At 48.1% G+C, this 19321-nt stretch overlaps 1 protein-coding gene across 1 annotated transcript in view; it reads right to left on the bottom strand.

Annotated features, from left to right (window-relative positions):
• ZNF592 (zinc finger protein 592) overlaps positions 1 to 19321 on the bottom strand; it is a 32190-nt gene that overhangs the window by 9922 nt on the left and 2947 nt on the right. The window contains exons 2-4 of the mRNA XM_026690039.2: positions 10959 to 13330; positions 2671 to 2849; positions 1080 to 1256 (exon numbers count right to left, since the gene is read on the bottom strand). Of these exons, the coding sequence (XP_026545824.1) occupies positions 1080 to 1256; positions 2671 to 2849; positions 10959 to 13322 (2720 nt within the window). The 5' untranslated portion in view covers positions 13323 to 13330. The remainder of the gene's footprint in view (positions 1 to 1079; positions 1257 to 2670; positions 2850 to 10958; positions 13331 to 19321) is intronic.

Here is a 19321-nt window from a genome sequence, read left to right on the forward strand (position 1 = left end):
GTTGCGTATCGATGGGAGCAAAAGAAAGGAAAGACAGCACCAACGGGCATACTGGGTGCAATTTTAAAACCTCTGGAGTCCCAACGGAACACCACAGGCGTTGACAACTTCACCACCAGTCAATTGCAAAAGGCAGCTTCACTCGGAACAGTTTACACCCCGAGAGGATACCTTTAACACCATGCAACAACATCTGCCTCTCCCGTATCCTTGGGAAGGACTCAGGAGGTGCCAAATCTGGTCTAAACGTCCGGCTGACTGTGCGACAAACAATAATAATAGTAATTTATGTTAAACGGAGAGCAAAGGCACTTTGGATGCAATCCCAAAACACCTGAAGCACCCAGATGTTTATGTATTGACCCGAACAATCTGGCTCCTCATTTTACCGATCTTGGAAGGATGGAAGGCTGAGTCGAACTTCTGGCAGCGGGCAGAGTTAATCTGTAATACTGCATTCTAACCACTGGGAAAGAAGGAAGGAAGGAAGGAAGGAAGGAAGGAAGGAAGGAAGGAAGGAAGGAAGGAAGGAAGGAAGGAAGGAAGGAAGGGTCAACCTTGAGCCGGCTAGGATTGAACTCCTGGCAGTGGGCAGAGATAATCTGTAATACTGCATTCTAACCACTAGGAAGGAAGGAAGGGAGGGAGTGGGGGAGGGAAGGAAGGAAGGAAGGGTCAACCTTGAGCCGACCAGGATTGAACTCCTGGCAGTGGCAGAGTTAATCTGTAATACTGCATTCTAACCACTGGGAAGGAAGGGAGGGAGGGAGGGAGGGAGGGGGGAGGGAGGGAAGGAAGGAAGGAAGGGTCAACCTTGAGCCGGCCAGGATTGAACTCCTGGCAGTGGGCAGAGTTAATCTGTAATACTGCATTCTAACCACTGGGAAGGAGGGAAGGAGGGAGGGAGGAGTCAACCTTGAGCCAGTCAGAATCGAACTCCTGGCAGTGGGCAGAGTTTGTCTGTAATATTGCATTCTAACCATTGCGCCACCATGGCTCAAATGAAGGAGACGGAAGAAACTCCAGAACTGTGTAATGGTGTAAAAAGAAGGCCCCACGGACCTGAGCAGACCACTTACTGAGATGTCTTGTGAGGCTCTGCAGGGTGCTGGCTGTTAATGTGAGCGGTGGTGCTGTCTGCAGACTTGAAGGCCATGGGGCAGAACGAACACTTGTGGAAGACTTCGCAGTGCTTCTCGTGAATGTGGACTTTCAGCATAGCCTGGGACATGAAAACCACCCCGCAGTGGCTGCATCTGGGGAGAAGGAGAGGAGGACACACTCAGCTTGGAGGCACAACATCTGCCAGCATCGTTTCTAGAGACATTCAGGGAACGGAAAGAGGCCCACGTTTCCTTTACAGGATCACCCTGGAAGAACCCGTGAATGTCCAGAGGTTGTAGGATAGCAACCTAGATAGCTTGCTGCAGATAATGGCTAGACATCCGAGGTTGAGATATGGCCAGTTGGAGTAAGAGGGAAGGGAAAAAAGGAGACCCACACCACCATATCAATTATCTGAAGCCAAACCCAGCCAGACAGAAAATATTAATCTGAGTTAACCCTTGCTCCTTCTTCTCTGCTGGTCACTCCTGCACCAGAAGAAGAGGAACCATTCTCTGCCAGAAATGAGTAAATGTGAGACATTGTTCACTCGCTGCGGTTTCTGAGAAAGTCAGCGGATGCAAAAAAAACCTATCAAAGAAAAATCCCTTTTAACAGGTGTTAAGGCTGGCGAAATCACCTGAGACAGACTACGCTGAAGTTTCCTCTACTTTGGGGGGTCAGCTAAAAATAAAGTAAAATTAAAGATAGTCAGGATCACTGCTAAAAAAAATAAAAATGAGAACGAATCCTTAAGCGAGACTCCTGCAATCTGCCCCAAAACCTGGCCTTCGGAGCAGGGGCCGCCAACCTTTTGGACCTCAGGGACCACCAAACTCAGAATTTTAAATGCCACGGACCACTCATATGAATTTTTGACTGATGGTGGCTTGTTGACGTTGGTTGGAAAGTTGGTCCCATATCCCAGAGCTGCAAGAGTCACAGGACTGGCTCTTTGGTCATCCTGGAGCAGCTGTTCCACCTGGGTGTACCGGCCTGCCATGGATGGGAGGAGCTGCTCCGGGATGACCAAAGTCCTGTGACTCCTGTAGCTCTGGAATAGGGGACCGACTTCTCCACCGACGTCAGCAAGCCACCCTGGGGCAGATTTCCCTCCCCTGCTGTTGGTCTTACCTTCCAGTTCCAGCTTGCGTGGCTCTACTCAAGGTAAGGTTTGTGCTCGGCTGAAGGGTGGGAGCCAATGGGTGGGTGAGCCATGTGGGTGGCGCAGCCTTGTGTTCCCGCACAGCCTGGATTAATTGCTGGGTGGGGTGGGGGGGACATTTCTCTGTGGACCACCAAAATTTTCTCGCAGTCCACCAGTGCTCCCCGGCCCACCAGTTGGCAACCACCGCTTTGTAGAATTATTATTATTTTTTAAAGACAATTTTCTTGCAGCTTGTCTCTAGAAGGCGGGTCTGCCAAGGATGCTTAAAAGCTCCAGAAGGGAGGAAGAAGGGAAGTCCTTCACCCTGGTTTGCTCTTTTTTTTAAATGCATAAAACAGAGTCTTGCTTCCCCCACCCGCCACCCCATCCCGGGTTCCTCACTCGGGCTTAACACTGACCTGTAACCGACTTTGCGGGAGTAATGCAGGCAGTTCTCTTTGACGTGGGTTTGGAAGTAGGCGGACCGGCAAATGGCCCCGCACTCAGGGCAGCAATAGGGAGATTTATGGGCGTGGATTCTCTGATGAGCACAATAACTGCATTTGTTCGGCAACACCATCTGACACACTTGGCATGTCTAGGAGAGAGGAAATAGAGAGGCACCTTTGATGGACTGTTTCTGATGGACTGCTCGGCTGGGGAATTCTGGGAGTCCACACCAGCTTCAAGGGGGGGCCAAGTTGGAGATACTGTCCTGGAGGGAGACTCCGTGCCTTAATTGCAGGCATTCCTGTAAGGATGGTAGCTCCAAGAGACGAAGAGTATTTTGTCGTTCGGGGTTGAAGTGAGGGATCTCCTTGGTGCTCCCTGAGGCTTGTTGGTTTTTCTTGCAGACGTTTCACGACCAAACTAGGGAACGTCATCAGTGCTGGACTGAAAACGTCTGCAACAGGGGTGTCAAACTGAAGGCCCGGGGCCCAGATCTGGAAACAGCAAAGGACCAGCCCATGGGGCCTCTGCTGGTGGAAATGGAGCTCGTGGCCCTCCCCAGCTCCATTTTCACTGGCAGAATGTTACAGGATGCTGTCCCGGCTGTTTTTGCTCGTAGAGGGTTGCAGGAGGCCATTGCAGCCCAAAATGGAGCCCAGGTCGAGCACAACCCTGATGCAGCCCTCAATGAAATTGAGTTTGACCCCACTGGTCTACCAGAAAGCAGCCAAGCTCAGAGAACCTCTGAGGACCCCCCTCAGAATGGTAGCTATCCCCCAGCAGGCTGGCTGGTGGAGTTGCGATCTTCAGACTTCTACTATGAAGATGCTATGAAGATACTATGAGATGCTTGAAAAGGCTTCCTTGTTTGACCAAGAGGAAAAACGACGACAAAAGATAACAGTGCCCCAAATCCTGCCGCTGCCTGTTGATAGATAAGCAGATAGTCTTATCTGGGGCAGATAAGACTCAGAAATCAAACTTCTGACTGCCCAGCTCAGTGAGGTAGATGAGAACTCCAATTTATTCGTCTTCCCTCCTCGGAACAAATGCCAAAGCTGCCTGTGTATTAATGCCTCTCGAGAGCAAAGACACTTCTTCTCTGCCACTCTCGATTTCTGGGGTGAGAAAAAAGCCTATCGGTTTAATCAGGTATTTAATTTTAACCTTGACAGGGGAAGGCATGACAATGACAGCCCAAATACAAAGCCATCCTGCCAGCCGGGAGTTTAACGGCAGAATACTCAGCCAGAGAGAATTATCTGCTGAAATTACCCTTTCACTGACGTTGTAAATTCATATTTCGATTGACTGCCTGCCTGCCTGCCTGCCTAAACAATCTGCAAAGTAAGGGTGTAGTTATGTAATGTCTATTTAGCCTGTGGAACATTAAAAACATTTTTGGGGGAGGAAAGAGAAAAATCAACCTAACCCTCCAATCCCGAGTTCTGCAATACTTTCCAAAACATACCTAGCACCATTCTATTTTCTTTTTGCTACCGTATCACTGGTTTTCTTTTTAAAATCCCAGAACATTCAATTCTTCCTTGTACTTTGCTGCAATAATCTTATGATTATTTATGTGTTTCAGATCCTTTGCTCACCAAAGCTGGCTGATAAATGTAGGATCAACACCCACCCCTCTAAATAAAGGTTGCATAGAACATTTCCCTAGACAAAATAGCAACAAGCTTGGTTAAAACCCAACAAGAAACGTGGCTTGGTTAAAACCCAACAAGAAACGTTCCTTAAAGCCAGTTCAAAATGTGTGGCTTCTTTAGCTCTGTTTCTGCTTTTTTTTCCCCTTTTGTGATGCTTCTAGCAGATTGTTCAAATTTATGGCTTTATTTTGCCCCTTTGTGTTTATTTTTTCATTGTAAATTTTATTGCAAACTCCCCTGACAGCTGCTATTAAAAAGGCAGCACATACACTGTTGTGTAGTATGGATTAAGTCATTTGCATGCAGCACCCGCTTCCCTTCCTACCCCATTCATTTTCTAAGTTTCAGAAATAAACACAGCTTTCCAAATTGCACGAAGGAGGCTCATAAGCATTTCTACCCCAGGTCGTCTTCAAGGGGAACCTGGCAGAGATCTTCTGATTGGCAAGACCTGTTCGCTGCATGTTCCTGGGGTCATTGTATTTTTTTTTTTTTTTGGTCAAAATGCAAAGGACGTAAGACTCCTTACTCCGTACACAAACAATCACGCTGATCCACTGAGAGGCACCAGTGGTGGGACTCAAATAATTTAAACAACTGGTTCTCTGCCCTAATGATTTCTTCCAACAACCAGTTCACCAAACTGCTCCGAAGGTTAACAACCGGTTCTCTCAAAGTGCCGCTAACCGGCTGAATCCCACCACTGAGTGGCACCCGTCTCTACCCGACACAGTACAGGCAGTCCTTGACTTATTGAGCCCCGATTTCCTGCTGCTAAGGGAGACATCTGTTAAAGTTAGTTTTGCCCCATTTTGCGAGCTTTCTTGCCATGGTTGTTAAGTGAATAGCTGCAATTGTTAAGTCAGTAACATCTTTGTTCAATGAATCTGCTTTCCCCAACCCAGGCAAGTCGCAAAAGGGGACCACGTACAGGGGTGGGAATTCAAAATGTTAAACAACCGGTTCTGAGGGCGTGGCTTGGTTGGTGGGTGTGGCTTGGTGGTCATGTGACCGGGTGGACGTGGCTTGGTGGTCATGTTATTGGCTGGGTGTGGCCAACTCAATATCACTCACGTCGAGGCACGCATCTCCTCGCCTGGCCTCTCATGACTGTGGGGATGCTGCAACAGTCGTAAATGTGAAAAAGGGTCATAAGTCACTTTTTTCAGTGCCATTGTAACTTTGAATGGTCACTCCACACAAGCAAAGTACCAGCAAAGGAGGGGGGAAAAAAACTCCAGAGAGGTTCCTGAGACAGGAAATTTAGTCCTGCCAAGAATGTAATAAGGGTTAATGGAGAGGCAGTTTCTGTAAGCAACACCAGAATGTTTCCTTCCTGCCTTTCTTACAGGATTAGGCCAGTAATTTCTTCTAACAACTGGTTCTCCAAACTGCTTAGAATGTTAGCAATCGGTTCTACCGAATAGGTGCAAACTGGTAGAATCCCACCCCGATCATGTAACACTGAAACTGTGATCATTGTGAGTTGATTGTTAAGCATCCGAATGTAAGTCATGTGACCATAGGGTCATAAGTGTGGGAACAATGGTCCTAAGTCAACTTTTCCCAGTGCCATTGTAACTTTGAACGCTCGCTGAACAAAACGGTTGCAAGTCAAAGGCTGCGTGTAAAGCAACACCGTTGAAAAGTTGCCTTTGCACCAATGGAAGGGTCATCCATGAACGCTCCCGCTCCCAATCCTTCCCTAGATGAGATATTAAAAGCCTTTTAGAGATCAGCAAGCAGAGGCAGAGAGAAGAGGAGGAAAACAAACAAAGAAACCAAAACGTGGGAGTGAAGCCGCTTTCAAGGCTGCAGCTTCTAAGGATCTGGAGAGCTGGAACGTGGAGCTTCCCAGATGTAGAAGCTTCGAGGGAGGGAGAAAGACAAAAAACAGATGTTCAGCCACTCCTGAGCATATCACTGGGAGCTCCATTTCAACATGCCCGTCTGCGTTTTCCATAGAGATGCAATAAAGGGCAGGCCTGGGGAACGAACGTCTTTATTTTTTAACTGTTCTCTTAACCATTTAAATCAGGGGTTCCCCAAACTCGGCAACTTTAAACCTTGTGGACTTCAACTCCCAGAATTCCCCAGCTAGCAGAAATCCACAAGTTTTAAAGTTGCCATGTTTGGAGATGCCCTGGCTTAGCACAATGTATGAACCAGGTTACACTGTGGGTTGTTTTACTGAGAATTGTTTTTTTTCTTTCCAGATCACAATTTCCTCCCAAATACTACTGGTGGTTTTTTTGAGACGGTACCAGGTAAAATTCAAATATCAAAGGCTTTTGGTGATCTGACCGCAGTTAACATTTGGGGGGGCTGGGTAGATGACGACCTGGGAAATAATGCAAGTGGCCAGATGGGAATTATTCACGTGGTCTGAACTCCATCTGAAGGTGATGGGGGTAGAAACTGCGTGCTTGGTTTGTTGGTTTAATGCAAGGGTCTTGAAACTTGGCAAGTTTAAGACATGTGGACTTCAGCTCCCAGAATTCCTGAGCTAACATGACCAGAGGAGGAATTCTGGGAGTTGGGTGTCCACAAGTCTTAAAGCTGTCAAGTTGAAGAGGCCTGGTGTAGGGTATCTGACTTGGGCAGGGGGGTTGGACTAGAACAGGGGTCTCCAACCTTGGCAACTTTAAGACATGTGGACTTCAACTCCCAGAATTCCTGAGCTAACATAGCTGGAGGAGGAATTCTGGGAGCTGGATGTCCACAAGTCTTAAAGCTGCCAAGTTGAAGACACCTGGTGTGGTATCAATCTTGGTGCTTGCTGATCTTCAAACAAGGAAGTGTTTTGGTCTTTTTGTTTCCTTTTTAGCTTTTTGGTTTGTCTCTTTTGAACCATCAATGCCTCTCTTTTGGAAGCTCTATAATACAAACAGAAAGCAAGCCTAACATTGAAGATGTTACCTAGTTGTGTAATAAAACGTCTGCAAGAAAACATTCATGCTCAGAGAACACCAGGAACCCAACAGTTCAAGTCTAAGCTACCGATATTCTCTTTTATTTGGCACTACTTGGACCAAGAGTCTTCAAACTTGACAGCTTTAAGACTTGTGGACTTCAACTCCCAGAATTCCTGAACTAACAAGACCTGGAGGAGGAATTCCACAAGTTGAAGTCCACAAGTCTTAAAGTTGCCAAGTTTGGGGACCTGTGATTTAAATGAAGATCTATGAAGACCCCTCAAATCTTAAACAAACAAACAAACAATTCATAGACCAATGTACTGATTCAATACACAGGTATCCCAACCAAATATGCCGGAAACATTTTAAGCAGCTTTGGGTCCATAAGGAGAGCGCTCCCTTCTCGGTGTCTTACAGGTAGTCCTCGACTTACAACCGTAATGGAGGGGCCCTCCCTCCAATTTCTGTTGCTAAGCGAGGTGTCTGTTTAAGCTAAAGTTTTTGCCCTCGTTTTACGACTTTTTCTTCCCACGGCTGTTAAGCGAATCGCTGCAGTTCTCAAGGGAGTAACCTGGTTGTTAAGTGGATCTTGGCTTTCCCCCCGTTGACTCTGCTCGTCAGAAGGTCGCAAAAGGGGGATCACAAAAGGCCCCAAAAGACACTACCACCGTCATAAATATGAACCAGTTGCCAAGCCTTTGAATTTGGATCACGTGACCGTGGGGGATGCTGGAAAGGTCCTCGCTGAAAACCGGTCGTAAGTCGCATTTTTCAGTGCCGGCGTAACTTCGAGCGGCCACTAAACAAACTGTTGTAAGTCGAGGACTACCCGTACGGCTGCAATGGAAATCTCCAGCCTTGTGATCTCCCCTGCCTATTATTATTTGCAGGATCTGCATTGCTCGCTGACACCCACTTGGCTCGAAGGCCGGGATGGCGAACCTATGACACACGTGCCACAGGCGGCACGCAGAGCCATTTGTGCCACCCCGTGAGCTGCAGGCAAAGTTACCTCACGGTGCAAGCGCGTGCCGGTTTGAGGCCTTTTGGGGCCTCCCAAAGGCTTGAGGAAGGCTTCTGCAGGCCGAAAACTAGCCCTGTTTCATCACTTTTTCAAAAAACACTGGAAGTGACGAAACGGGCCTAGTTTTTGGCCTGCAAAGTCTGCAGAAGCCTTCCTCAAGCCTCTGGGAGGCCAAAAGAGGCCTCAAACTAGCCGAAAATCACCTGTGAGGTGCGGTACAAGTAAGGGGGTGGCGTGGGTGGGTGGGGATTGTTTGCACATGCATGGGGACCATGGGGGGCGCACATTGCCTTCTGGGTGCTGGCCCGCAAGCGGAAGCATGCAAGCACTCGCACCATTTTTGGCCCAGGAGCCCCAAAAGCTTAGCCACCACTGCTCTAAAGCTTATTTTGTCTTCCTCTCGTTTTAATCTCATTTGCACCAGTTTCTGAAGACTCACAGACACGGGGCGCTCGCCTCTTCCCCTAAACAGAAGCTGATTAGCCTCAGCGAGGCCACAATTATAACACTGTCTTCCCAGAAGCCTACGCAGATTGGAAGGAGAAAAAAAAGAAGAAGAAAAAGGAGCTGCATGCGAGGCCCCACACGGCTAATCGAAGGCCGCCTTCTACAAAAGAGGTTGAAACTTTCATGGTACAACAAACGGGAGGAGGAAAACGGCAGCACGGAACAGGAAATTGGTCAAAACCATCGGAACCGCTACCTGAAGGTTTGGCTGAACAGGAAGCAGCAAATGCAAAGGGGCCAACTCGCAACCACCGTACAACTGACAGCTGGAGGGAGGGAGGGCTGCTGGTTTATGTCGGCTGTAGCTCTTAGCTAGGAGAGCTGTCTGTTTTTTTCACATGTGCATCGGAGCTCTGACACCTTCCGCGGTTGGTTAAGACGACTAGCTCTGGCAGTGGTGGCTAACTCACATGCCAGTACCCAGAAGGCAATGTGCACGGGGACCCCTGCTCCCTGCGCATGCATGCACAACCCCTCCCGCGCACGCTGCACGCCTCCTACGACCCCCTTGCCCCTGCGTGCCAGAGACCCGACAATCATCTGTTGGGCGGGCGGTGCGCACACATGCACAGTAGACCTGCTCTGGGCGAGGGCTCACATGCCACTTCCAGTATGCACGCCATAGGTTCAGGGGTGGGATTCAAATTTTTTAACAACCGGTTCTGTGGGCGTGGCTTAGGGGGTGGGCGTGGCTTGGTGGTCATGTGACTGGATGGTCATGGCTTGGTAGTCATGTGACTGGCTGGGCGTGGCCAACTCAACATCACTCACATCGAGGCACGCATCTCCTCGCCTGGCCTCTCATGACTGTGGGGATGCTGCAACAGTCGTAAGTGTGAAAAAGGGTCATAAGTCACTTTTTTCAGTGCCATTGTAACTTTAAATGTTCACTCCGCACAAGCAAAGTACCAGCAAAGGAAGGAAAAAAACTCCAGAGAAGTTCCTGAGACAGGAAGTCTAGTCCTGCCAAGAATGTAATAAGGTTTAATGAAGAGGCAGTTTCTGTAAGCAACACCAGAATGTTTCCTTCCTGCCTTTCTTACAGGATTAGGCCAGTAATTTCTTCTAACAACCGGTTCTCCGAAGTGCTTAGAATGTTAGCAACCGGTTCTAGCGAATAGGTGCGAACTGGTGGAATCCCACCCCTGCATAGGTTCGCCATCATGGATCTATGGATTGTGCTAAATGACTTTGTCCTTTTTCTCTCTCCCAAATATAAATGGAGAACAGAAATGAACTCTGAAAAGCTTCCACATGAAACGCAACTGGCATAGGAGGGACTGCAGAGCTGATACTTTCTAGAACAAATGGAGTCACATCATGAACAGCTGCACTAAATAGCATTCAACCCAAATTCAGATCCATAGGTACACTAGATCATACCTGGAAATTCATCTACTTTATTGAAAAGTGCGCATCTCTTTTTTTTTTTTACCCTTCCCAGCTTAATGTAGATAGTCCTCGACTTACAACAGTTTGTTTAGTGACTGTTCAAAGTTACAACAGCACTGAAAAAAGGTGACTTTATGATCACTGTTCACACATCCCCGTGGTTATGTGATCAGAATTCGGATGGTTAGCAAAGGGTTCAAATGTATGACAATTGCAGTGTCCCGGGCTCATGTGATAATCTTTTGCGACCTTCTGGCAAGTATTACAGACTAATTCTGCCCACTGCCAAGAGTTCGAATTTGACTGGCTCAAGGTTGACTCAGCCTTCCTCCCTCCCTCCCAACTTAGAAATAGACTTATATACTACTTCATAGTGCTTTATCATACTCTCGGGGCAGTTTACAAGAGTCAGCCTCTTGCCCCCAGCAATCTGGGTCCTCATTTTACCGACCTCAGAAGGATGGAAGGCTGAGTCAACCTTGAGTTGATCAGAATCGAACTGCCGAACTGCTGGCAGTCGGCAGTCAGTAGAAGTAGCTTGCAGTACTGCATTCTAACCACTGTGCCACCACAGCTCTTGCCACAAGGTCGTAAAATGGAGCAAAATCCACGTAACAAATGTCTCAGCAACTGAAATGTTGGGCTCAGTTGTGGTCGCAAGTCGAGGACCCCTTGCGTGGGCTGGAGGTCTTTTCCCAGTGATTAAGAAGCCAAATGGGAAGGAATTAACTCAAGAGGCCCAAAACGTGACTTACCAGGCCCTCGTTGTCTTCTGATGTCCTCTGATAATGGGCTGCTAGGGCGATATAGTCCAAGGCCTGCTTATTACATTCAAAACACTTTAATCCATAGCGAATGAGTCTCAAGGGGTCTGTGTAGAGAGGCAGGGCCGGCTGGGTAACGCTCGTGCTGCCCGCCCCGCTTCCTGGGGCCACGCAGGGCTTCTGGGGCAAGGAGGAGAGCCGTGCGGCGGGTGGGCTCGACGAGACCGACGAGCTGGTGGGGGACGGCGAGAACATTTGGTCTACATTAATGGGCTTCATGAAGAGCTGCGAACACTGCATGATGAAGCCTTTGCTCTTGTGATCCCGCGCGTGTTTGAGCAAATTGCACTTGTTGAAGAACAGCAGCGTGGCTGAACACTGAGTGCACAAGACTTCGATGTGCACGCTCCTCCGGCTGTAATGTTGCGTCAGGCTTTTTTCTAAGGCAAACGAATCCCCACATTCCAGGCAGCCGTAGCCGGCGGCGGGAACGTGAATACTGCTCTCGAGGGGAGGGCTGAGGTTGGGCGTGTAGATTGGCACTGGGTTGGCACCATGCAACACTTTGTTGAACGCCTCCACCACGAGGGGGGAGGACTTCTTGACCTGCTGCACGAGCGGCACGGTCACCGGGGCCAGTTGGGGCTGGCTGCGCCGCTGGACGGAGGACCTGGCCGCCACGGATGCGGCAACGCTGTGGGGCACCAGGTTGAGATTGGCCAGGTGCACGGCCTTGGGGAGGAGGCTGGCGGGGTTGCAGAGCTGGGCCGCGGTGCCTGGCTGCTGCTTTTTGCTCAACGGCTGTCCCGCGAGGCCTCCTTTCGTCGTCTCGCTGTTGGCCAAGTGCGATGCACCGAGTGAGACGCCGCTTAAGGGAATGTCTGAAATCGAAGGGTTGATTTGGGGGCTGGCTAAATTTGGTTCCAGGGTGGTTGCTGTTGCGAAATCCTTGCCTGGCTCGGCTTCCAGGGAAGAGGCTGCTTCTGGAGAAGGGAAGGATTCGACCATCGAGCCGTCTGCGGGCGAATCGTAAGGGGATTTACCCAGGTCGCCTGCTTCGGGCAAGATTCTCGTGACCATCCTTTTAATTTCACCTGAAGAGGTTTTGATGGTCTTGATCCGGACTTTGGGAATGGCTGGCGGGGAGCCAGTGGCCACCGAAGGAGAACCTTTGCCGCTGCTGTCGCTGCACACACTCCGGGGAGAGTCGGGCTGCCTGCTGACCTTCCTCACTATTTCCAGGGGGCTTCTGGGGCTCTTGGGCGATTTGGGCATTTTGGGGCTCCCCTTAATGCCATCCTTAAAGGAGGCGGGAGGCTCCCTGGTCACGTTCACCTGATCCTCCTTGGAGATACCCGCCACCTTTTTGGCCTGGAGGGCTACCAGGGCAGCCACGCAAGAGGACAGCTTGGAGTGAGTGGGCTTGAGACGCTGGCGAGGTGGGACTGAGGAAGAGAAGGTCATCTCGGGCACAGGACCTTTACCTTCCTCCAGGTTATTGCCCTGGAAGTTGCCAAGAGGAAGCCCTTCACCGAAGGAACCGTGGGTGTCCGCGAGATCTTTGCCAGCCCCGTCACACTTCTCTGGACTCTTGTCAAGCTCTCTCTTGGTGGTGACGTCGGCCCTGTTCTCCTGAAGGCCGTGGATGTCGATCTTCGGCTCTCTTTTACAATATTGATCAAACATACTGAGCTCCGGTTCGGGCAGTTTCTTACTTAAGAGATCTAGCAGCGATGGGCCAGTGGATATAAACCGACTGAATTCCGTCTCCGGCATAGTCCTACTGAGCAAATCTAAGACGGACGATCCCGATGGAATATACATGGGATGGGGTGGGAAATAAGGAGTCTGGGCAAGTTTAGGTTTGTCTACTATACTGTTTTCTTTAAGGACATCGTCCGGCTCCGGGCTGGAGATGGGACTGAACTGACTAAAAGTTGGTAAAGGCTCTGATTTGGCTGGTTCCAACTTCTCTGGGTAGTTCCTCAAGCCGTCCCCATTGACGAACGCCGAATCGAACTTCCGATAGCTGTGAGTCTCTAGTGGAAGATCCGAGCCACGGAATCCGTTGTGCAACAGGCCCGGTGCGAGGTGGTTGCCATCCTTTTCTGTCTCGAAGGATTCCTGGCGACAGGTGTTTTTCACAATGACGCTCACGACGGGAACGTCAGAGGCCGGAGGGGCGGCATGGGACAAAGCAGTGTTCTCGTCTATGCCGATGCCGGTCTGCTTGAGGTGGTTGTCATTCTCCTCGCCAGCTGTTTGGATGCCTTCCTTGGCGTCAAGGCTGGTTGGGTCAGGAATGTCAAAAGCAGCCAACAGGTCGTCGAAGTCGGGAGTTTTCATGTCCCCCATGATGAAAGCTGCAAAAAGAAAAGAAAAAGAAAAGGCCGTCAGAAGCAACACTGCAAATGTGCATTTCCTTCAAATACATGTAGTTGTCAGCGTTCCAGCAAACCTCCATTCCAGCCAATAATTCCGAGACAGACATCTCTCAAAATTGGGATAGTGACTGGCACATCTGTGGAATCCTGAATCTGAAAAGTTCCAGGCTTCCTTGCAATAAGTAAAAACTACAAATCCATCCCCTATACCCATCACCACATCACATGGCCCAATCACTATCCGCCCCAAAGTAAGACTTCCTTTTCACTATGTGCAACACTACCTGACCTTGAATCAGCAAAAGAGTTTTATGTTGTCTAACTAGATATACTCCCCCTTTCCCAGGCTCAATTGTGGCAGCGTGGGAGCATCGGATCTCAATATGGCTTCCAAAGCTTGACTTACAACCATTCCTTAAGTTTGAAGTTACAACAGCACTAAAAAAGAGTGATTTAGGACCATTTTTCACACTTACAACCGCTGTGGCATCCTTGTGGTCGTGTGATCAAAATTTGGACTCGCTGATTACTGGCTCATATTAAGAATGTTTATAAATGAGTTTATAAAGTGTCCTGGGATCATGTTAAGACCTTCTGCTAAGCAAAGTCAATGGGGAAGCCAGATTAACTTAATCGCCATGTTACTATCTTAACAAAGTGCGGTGTTTTTGTTTCATAACTACGGCAAGGAAATGCGTAAAAGCAAAACTCATTTAACTCACTCACTTAACAACTGTGGCTTAACAACAGGAATTGGGGGCTCAATTGTGATTATTAAGTTGAGATTAAGTTAAGTTGTGATTATTGAGGACTGCCTGTGTATCATCTTAGGCTCCACACACCCATTTGCACTATTCAGGTGACCTTGAGGGCACAGATAAACTTTGAATGACTCTCAGAGAGAGCACTAACGACCAGAGGACTGCAAGGAATATAAATCGTTCCATCCTCTACTGTTCAGTCAGAACTGAAGAAGCTTCTTGGATGAGAAGCGAAACCTCTTCAAGGAAAAACAAAGTCCAGTTGCCTTTTGACAAAGCACTGGTACTATAGCACTTTGAAAGGGACCCAGGCAGATGCAAATTCTAGGGAGTCAAGAGAACTTCGCTATCAGCTCTCGTATATAAGCAAAAATGTTCTCTACCTGATATGCCGGTTTTCAGTCCCTGTAACTGCTAGGTGGCAGGGCTATTTGCATCGAAGTCCTTGTTTAGAATTGCTCCCACACTTCAAATTGTTTACAGGGAAACTGACTGCCTATCTTGTAACTGGGAAATGAAGATGATAAAATACCAACTGTTGACTACTCCCCTATATCCTGCAGGGCTATAATGTACTTTTATTTGTTGTCTTGGTTTAGCAGGCACATTAAAATCTGCTTCATTTTGAAGTACCAGATTCCAGCCTACTAAAGCTCGAACTCGGCCACAATAAAAATTGTTTTATTCGGCAGTGTTTTTCAAAGCTAGACAGCTTTTAAGACAGGTGGGCTTCAACTCCCCAGAATTCCCCAGCCAGCAGGAGGCATTCGAAGAAGGGTGTCCAGCCATGGCAACTTTGAGACCCGTGGACATTTAAGACCTGTGGAATTCTGGGAGTTGAAGTCCACAAGTCTTAGTTGCCAAGGTAGGTCAGCCTTGCACTAGAAGATGCTGTGCTTGTTCCAGTAAGCCTCTTGCCTATTTAAACCTCTTCTCTGCCCCATCAAGGGAAAAGAGGCGCCCATATTTCTTTTCTATACTGAAGGTGATACAACAGGAGAAGGGGGTTTATGACCATTTGCCACGGCGAACGGGCTTCAGGACAAGAGTTACACTAACATCAAAGAAATGGTGGAATAGAATCATTAAAAGAAAGGATGCCAAAGGAGGGACAGAATGAAACGCGAATGGCAAGTTAAAATAATTTTTATTTATTTTAAACAATTCATTAGAATTGTTAAAATTGTCCTGCAGGGACTAGTCCCATGGCGAGTAGGCTGTGGGCACTTATCCAGCGGCGAGTTGGCCGCAGCGACTTGGCCATGGTGAGTTGTCCCTGTCAACTCATAAAACACTCCTATCCCTGTGTTTAGTAGATGCCATAAAAAAATGGGTGGGGGTGGGGGAAGCAAAAAGTACATTCCAACTCTTTAAAAGATTGTAACTAAAACACCAGAGTTTTTGCCTGCGAAGCTTGGCTCGAGAATCATGATTTAATTAAGAGCAATTACTGGAATCCTGATAGCTCCATTCGCACAGGAGCAGCACCTGAGAAAGATGGGAAGCAAAGACCGTCGTACGCAGAGGTGGGATTTTACCGGTTTGGCCCGGTTCAGGCGAACTGGTCGTTATGGGGACAATCTGGCCTCGCCCACCCAACCTTTCCCTAGGCTGTCCTTGATTTCCAGGGTTTTCAGCTCAGCTGTTTGGTGCGGCACAGAGAACAGCCGCTCTTTCAGCTGATTTTCTGACTGAAGCAGAAGGTCAGTTTTGGAGCTGGAAAAAGCAGCGGTTTTTTTTCTAATGCTGCGTGCGCACAAAGTGCAGGCTCACTGAACCGGTTGTTATACCGGTTGAATCGCAGCCCTGGCCGTAAGGTGATCTCTTTCCACATTCCCACTCAAGTTCCTGAAGCATCTTGTTCAATGCGGACGTAAACTTGAGTGAGAGATGTGGGCAGCAGAGACCAACACTGGAACTTTAAATAGGAGCCAGCCATGTGCAGCAGCAGCCAAAAAAGCCGAGGCAATCCTAAGTTGTATTAACAGAGGGATACAGTCAGGATCAAGGGAGGTACTAATGCCACTCTATAAAGCCTTAGTAAGGCCACACCTAGAGTCCTGCATCCAGTTTTGGTCACCACACTATAAAAAAGATGTTGAGTCTCTAGAAAAAGTGCAGAGAAGAGCAACCAGGAGAATGAGGGGACTGGAGGCTAAAACATACAATGAATGGTTACAGGAACTGGGCCTGGCTAGTCTAAGGAAGAGAAGGACCAGGGGAGACAGGATAGCAGTTTTCCAATATTTGAGGGGCTGCCCCAGAGAGGAGGAAGGGGTCAAGCTATTTTCTAAAGCACCAGATGAGGAATAATGGCTGGAAACTGATTTAACCTGGAAATAAGGAGAAACGTTCTGACAGGGAGAACCATCAACCCATGGAACAGAAGTTGCCTTCGGAAGTTGTGGGAGCGTCATCACTTGAGCCCTTCAAGAAGAGACTGGACTGCCATCTGTCAGAAATGGTGTAGGGTCTCCCGCTTGGGCAGGGGGGGGGATGGACTAGATGACCTACAAGGTCCCTTCCAACTCTGATTATCTGTTATCTGTTTTCCCATGGAAGGGCAGACTGCTGCATTTTGTAGGTAGCCCTCGACTTACAACTATTTGTTTCGTGACCATTCGAAGTTATAACGGCATTCAAAAAAGTGACTGACGACTGTTATTCACACTTACGATCGTTGCAGCATCCTCACAATCTCGTGATCGAAATTCAGCCGCTTGGCAACGGACTCCTATTTATGACGGTTGCAGTGTCCTGGGGTCATGTGATTCCCCTTTGGTGGCCCCCTGACCAGCAAAGTCAACGGAGGAAGCCAGATTCGCTTAAGAACTACCACGATTCACTTAACAACCGGGTCAAGAAGAGTCATATAATAGGGGCAAAAGTCACTTCCATCATGGAAAGGGGAACTGAAGTACAAGCAGTTCTCGACTTACGGCCACAATTGAGCCCCAAATTTCCGCTGTTAAGAGAGACAGTTGTAGTACTTCAGCTCCGCTTCCCATTATATCAGACACCTTCTAGTTTCATTTCCCCACCCACCCACCCCGTTTCCTGTCATTATCCCGCAAGGCTTTTCTGCTGTCCTTTTTTTTTTTTTTTTTGCTGCTGCTGGTGCCATCGGCAACTTTTTCGTTGCCCGGTTTGGGCCAAAGCGAAGGAGTGAAGGAACTGAAGTGTGCGTTGTGTACACCGACTTCTGGCAGTTGGGCCCAAGCCACGAAGGAAGCCCAGGACTGTGAAACAATGAGGACACTTGATCTTCCCCGGGTTTGCATGCACAGGGGGAAAAAAACAAAACAAGTCAAAAATCTTCCAGCCCTGGATGGTACAGTACAAAGGTCTTGGAAGAGCCAGCCAGCCAGCCACTGTGACCTTCCTTCCGGAACGGTCAACGCTGACCACACAGGAACAAGGAAGTCTTCCATTTTCTTGCTGCAAACTCATGAACCGCTTGGGATGGCATGCTTAAGGTTTCACTTCATGCCAGGCCGTCACTAAATGAATGAATGGGTTGGATTTTAAAAAATTAAAAAGAAAAAAGAAACAGGGAGGGAGGGAGGGAGGGAGGGAGGGAGGGAGGGAGGGGAGGGAGGGAGGGAGGGAATGAGTCCTCAGCATTCTGCCTAATGGAGAGAGAGCGAGAGAGAGCTTTAAACTTTCGCTTGTTTTGAAATTTTCATTATCCCCGCTAACCCAGCAGGTGATATCTCCTGGAGGCCCAAGGAAGACCTTTTCCCCAATGCTAATGGGTGAGAAGGGAAGACTTAAACCTGAGCACCCTGCAGGACATGGTGCCAGGGATTTAAAGCTCCCGTCCTTCTCTGTCTCATATTTCATTTACTGTAAAAATAATAATAATAAGCCCTGCGATTGCTAACCTCGTACATATCAATGTAATGCAGCTTTTATGCTCTCTCTCTCTCTCTCTCTCTCTCCTTTCTCTCTCTCCCTCTCCCCTCTCTCTCCTTAACCCACATCACAGGGTTGTTGTTGTGGGAGGGGAAATTGGAGGAGAAACGTGTGTTGGATATGTTCGCCACCTTGAAGTTTATTTGCAAAAATAATAAAGGCAGGATACGAATAAATAAAGAGTCCAAGTCCACTCCAAACTTAATCATTTTGATTTTATGGATCCCACTGCTGTATCCCAGAACAAGCACATCTACAACGGGGCTCTAAGCCCACTCCTGTACTCCTGTATATTCTCCCATGTTTCCAAAATTCTGATATTGAGGAGGGGAAATAAATCTGTCTATAGTCTCGGGGTGGCTGCTCAGTGAAGGGTCTCACGCTTTCACTAAGCCACAATTACGATGCAGTGTGTTTGATTTTAGCTTAGCATGTTGGGTTTATACAGAATCAAAGAGTTGGAAGGGGCCTTGGAGGTCTTCTAGTCCAACCCCCTGATCAAGCAGGAGACTCTATAGCATTTCAGATAGATGGCTGTCCAGTCTCTTCTTACAAACCCTCCAGTGATGGCGCACCCACAACTTCTGGAGTTGTGTGCACAACTTTGCACCATACGGACTCACTAACACTAGTAGTTATCTTCAGTGAACTACGTATAAAGCAAACCACAGCTTAATGTGATGCAGGAACTTGAGTCAGAAGGAGTAGTTTTCTGAATATTCAAATCGATAACATTCCCTATCCCATCTTGGAGGTGCTTCAGATTAAGCTGCGGCTTTCAAGCATCCTATCGAAAAATCCCAGCGTGTTCTTTTATTTGTTCTGCCAGGACAGCCTTCTTATCACTCTGTAGTTGCTCTAGCTTCCCACCTACCAAATGCTATGCAGCCTCAGGAAATCAGTGCAAAATTGAACAGAGTTTATGGATTGTCCAAAACAACCAACCAACACCTATGGCCCCACAAAGAGGAGACACAAATTCCTTCCGGCTACAACAAAGCCCCACAAAAAATGAATGGAACAACTTCATTGATGCATTCATGTCAGATAAGCTGGTTTCAAAATTGCCATCGGGCCTGTGAAACTCTAATCACCTGTAAAAGTATCTGCTCTTAGACAATATTCATCTACAGGTGAAACAACGGCAGAGATTTGATACTGTCAAATGTCGAGAGAAGGAAAACACCGAATAGCAAATGATACAGAAACTTCACAGCATTTTTTAAAATGAACACCGGTCATTTTCACTTTCTCACTGGGTTCACATCAAGCTAAGATTTTACAAGCACCATTT

This window comes from Notechis scutatus, chromosome 11 (genome assembly GCF_049901735.1).
Source record: "Notechis scutatus isolate UNSWTSFEM ecotype Mainland chromosome 11, rNotScu1.2, whole genome shotgun sequence".
Lineage (NCBI taxonomy): Eukaryota > Metazoa > Chordata > Lepidosauria > Squamata > Elapidae > Notechis > Notechis scutatus.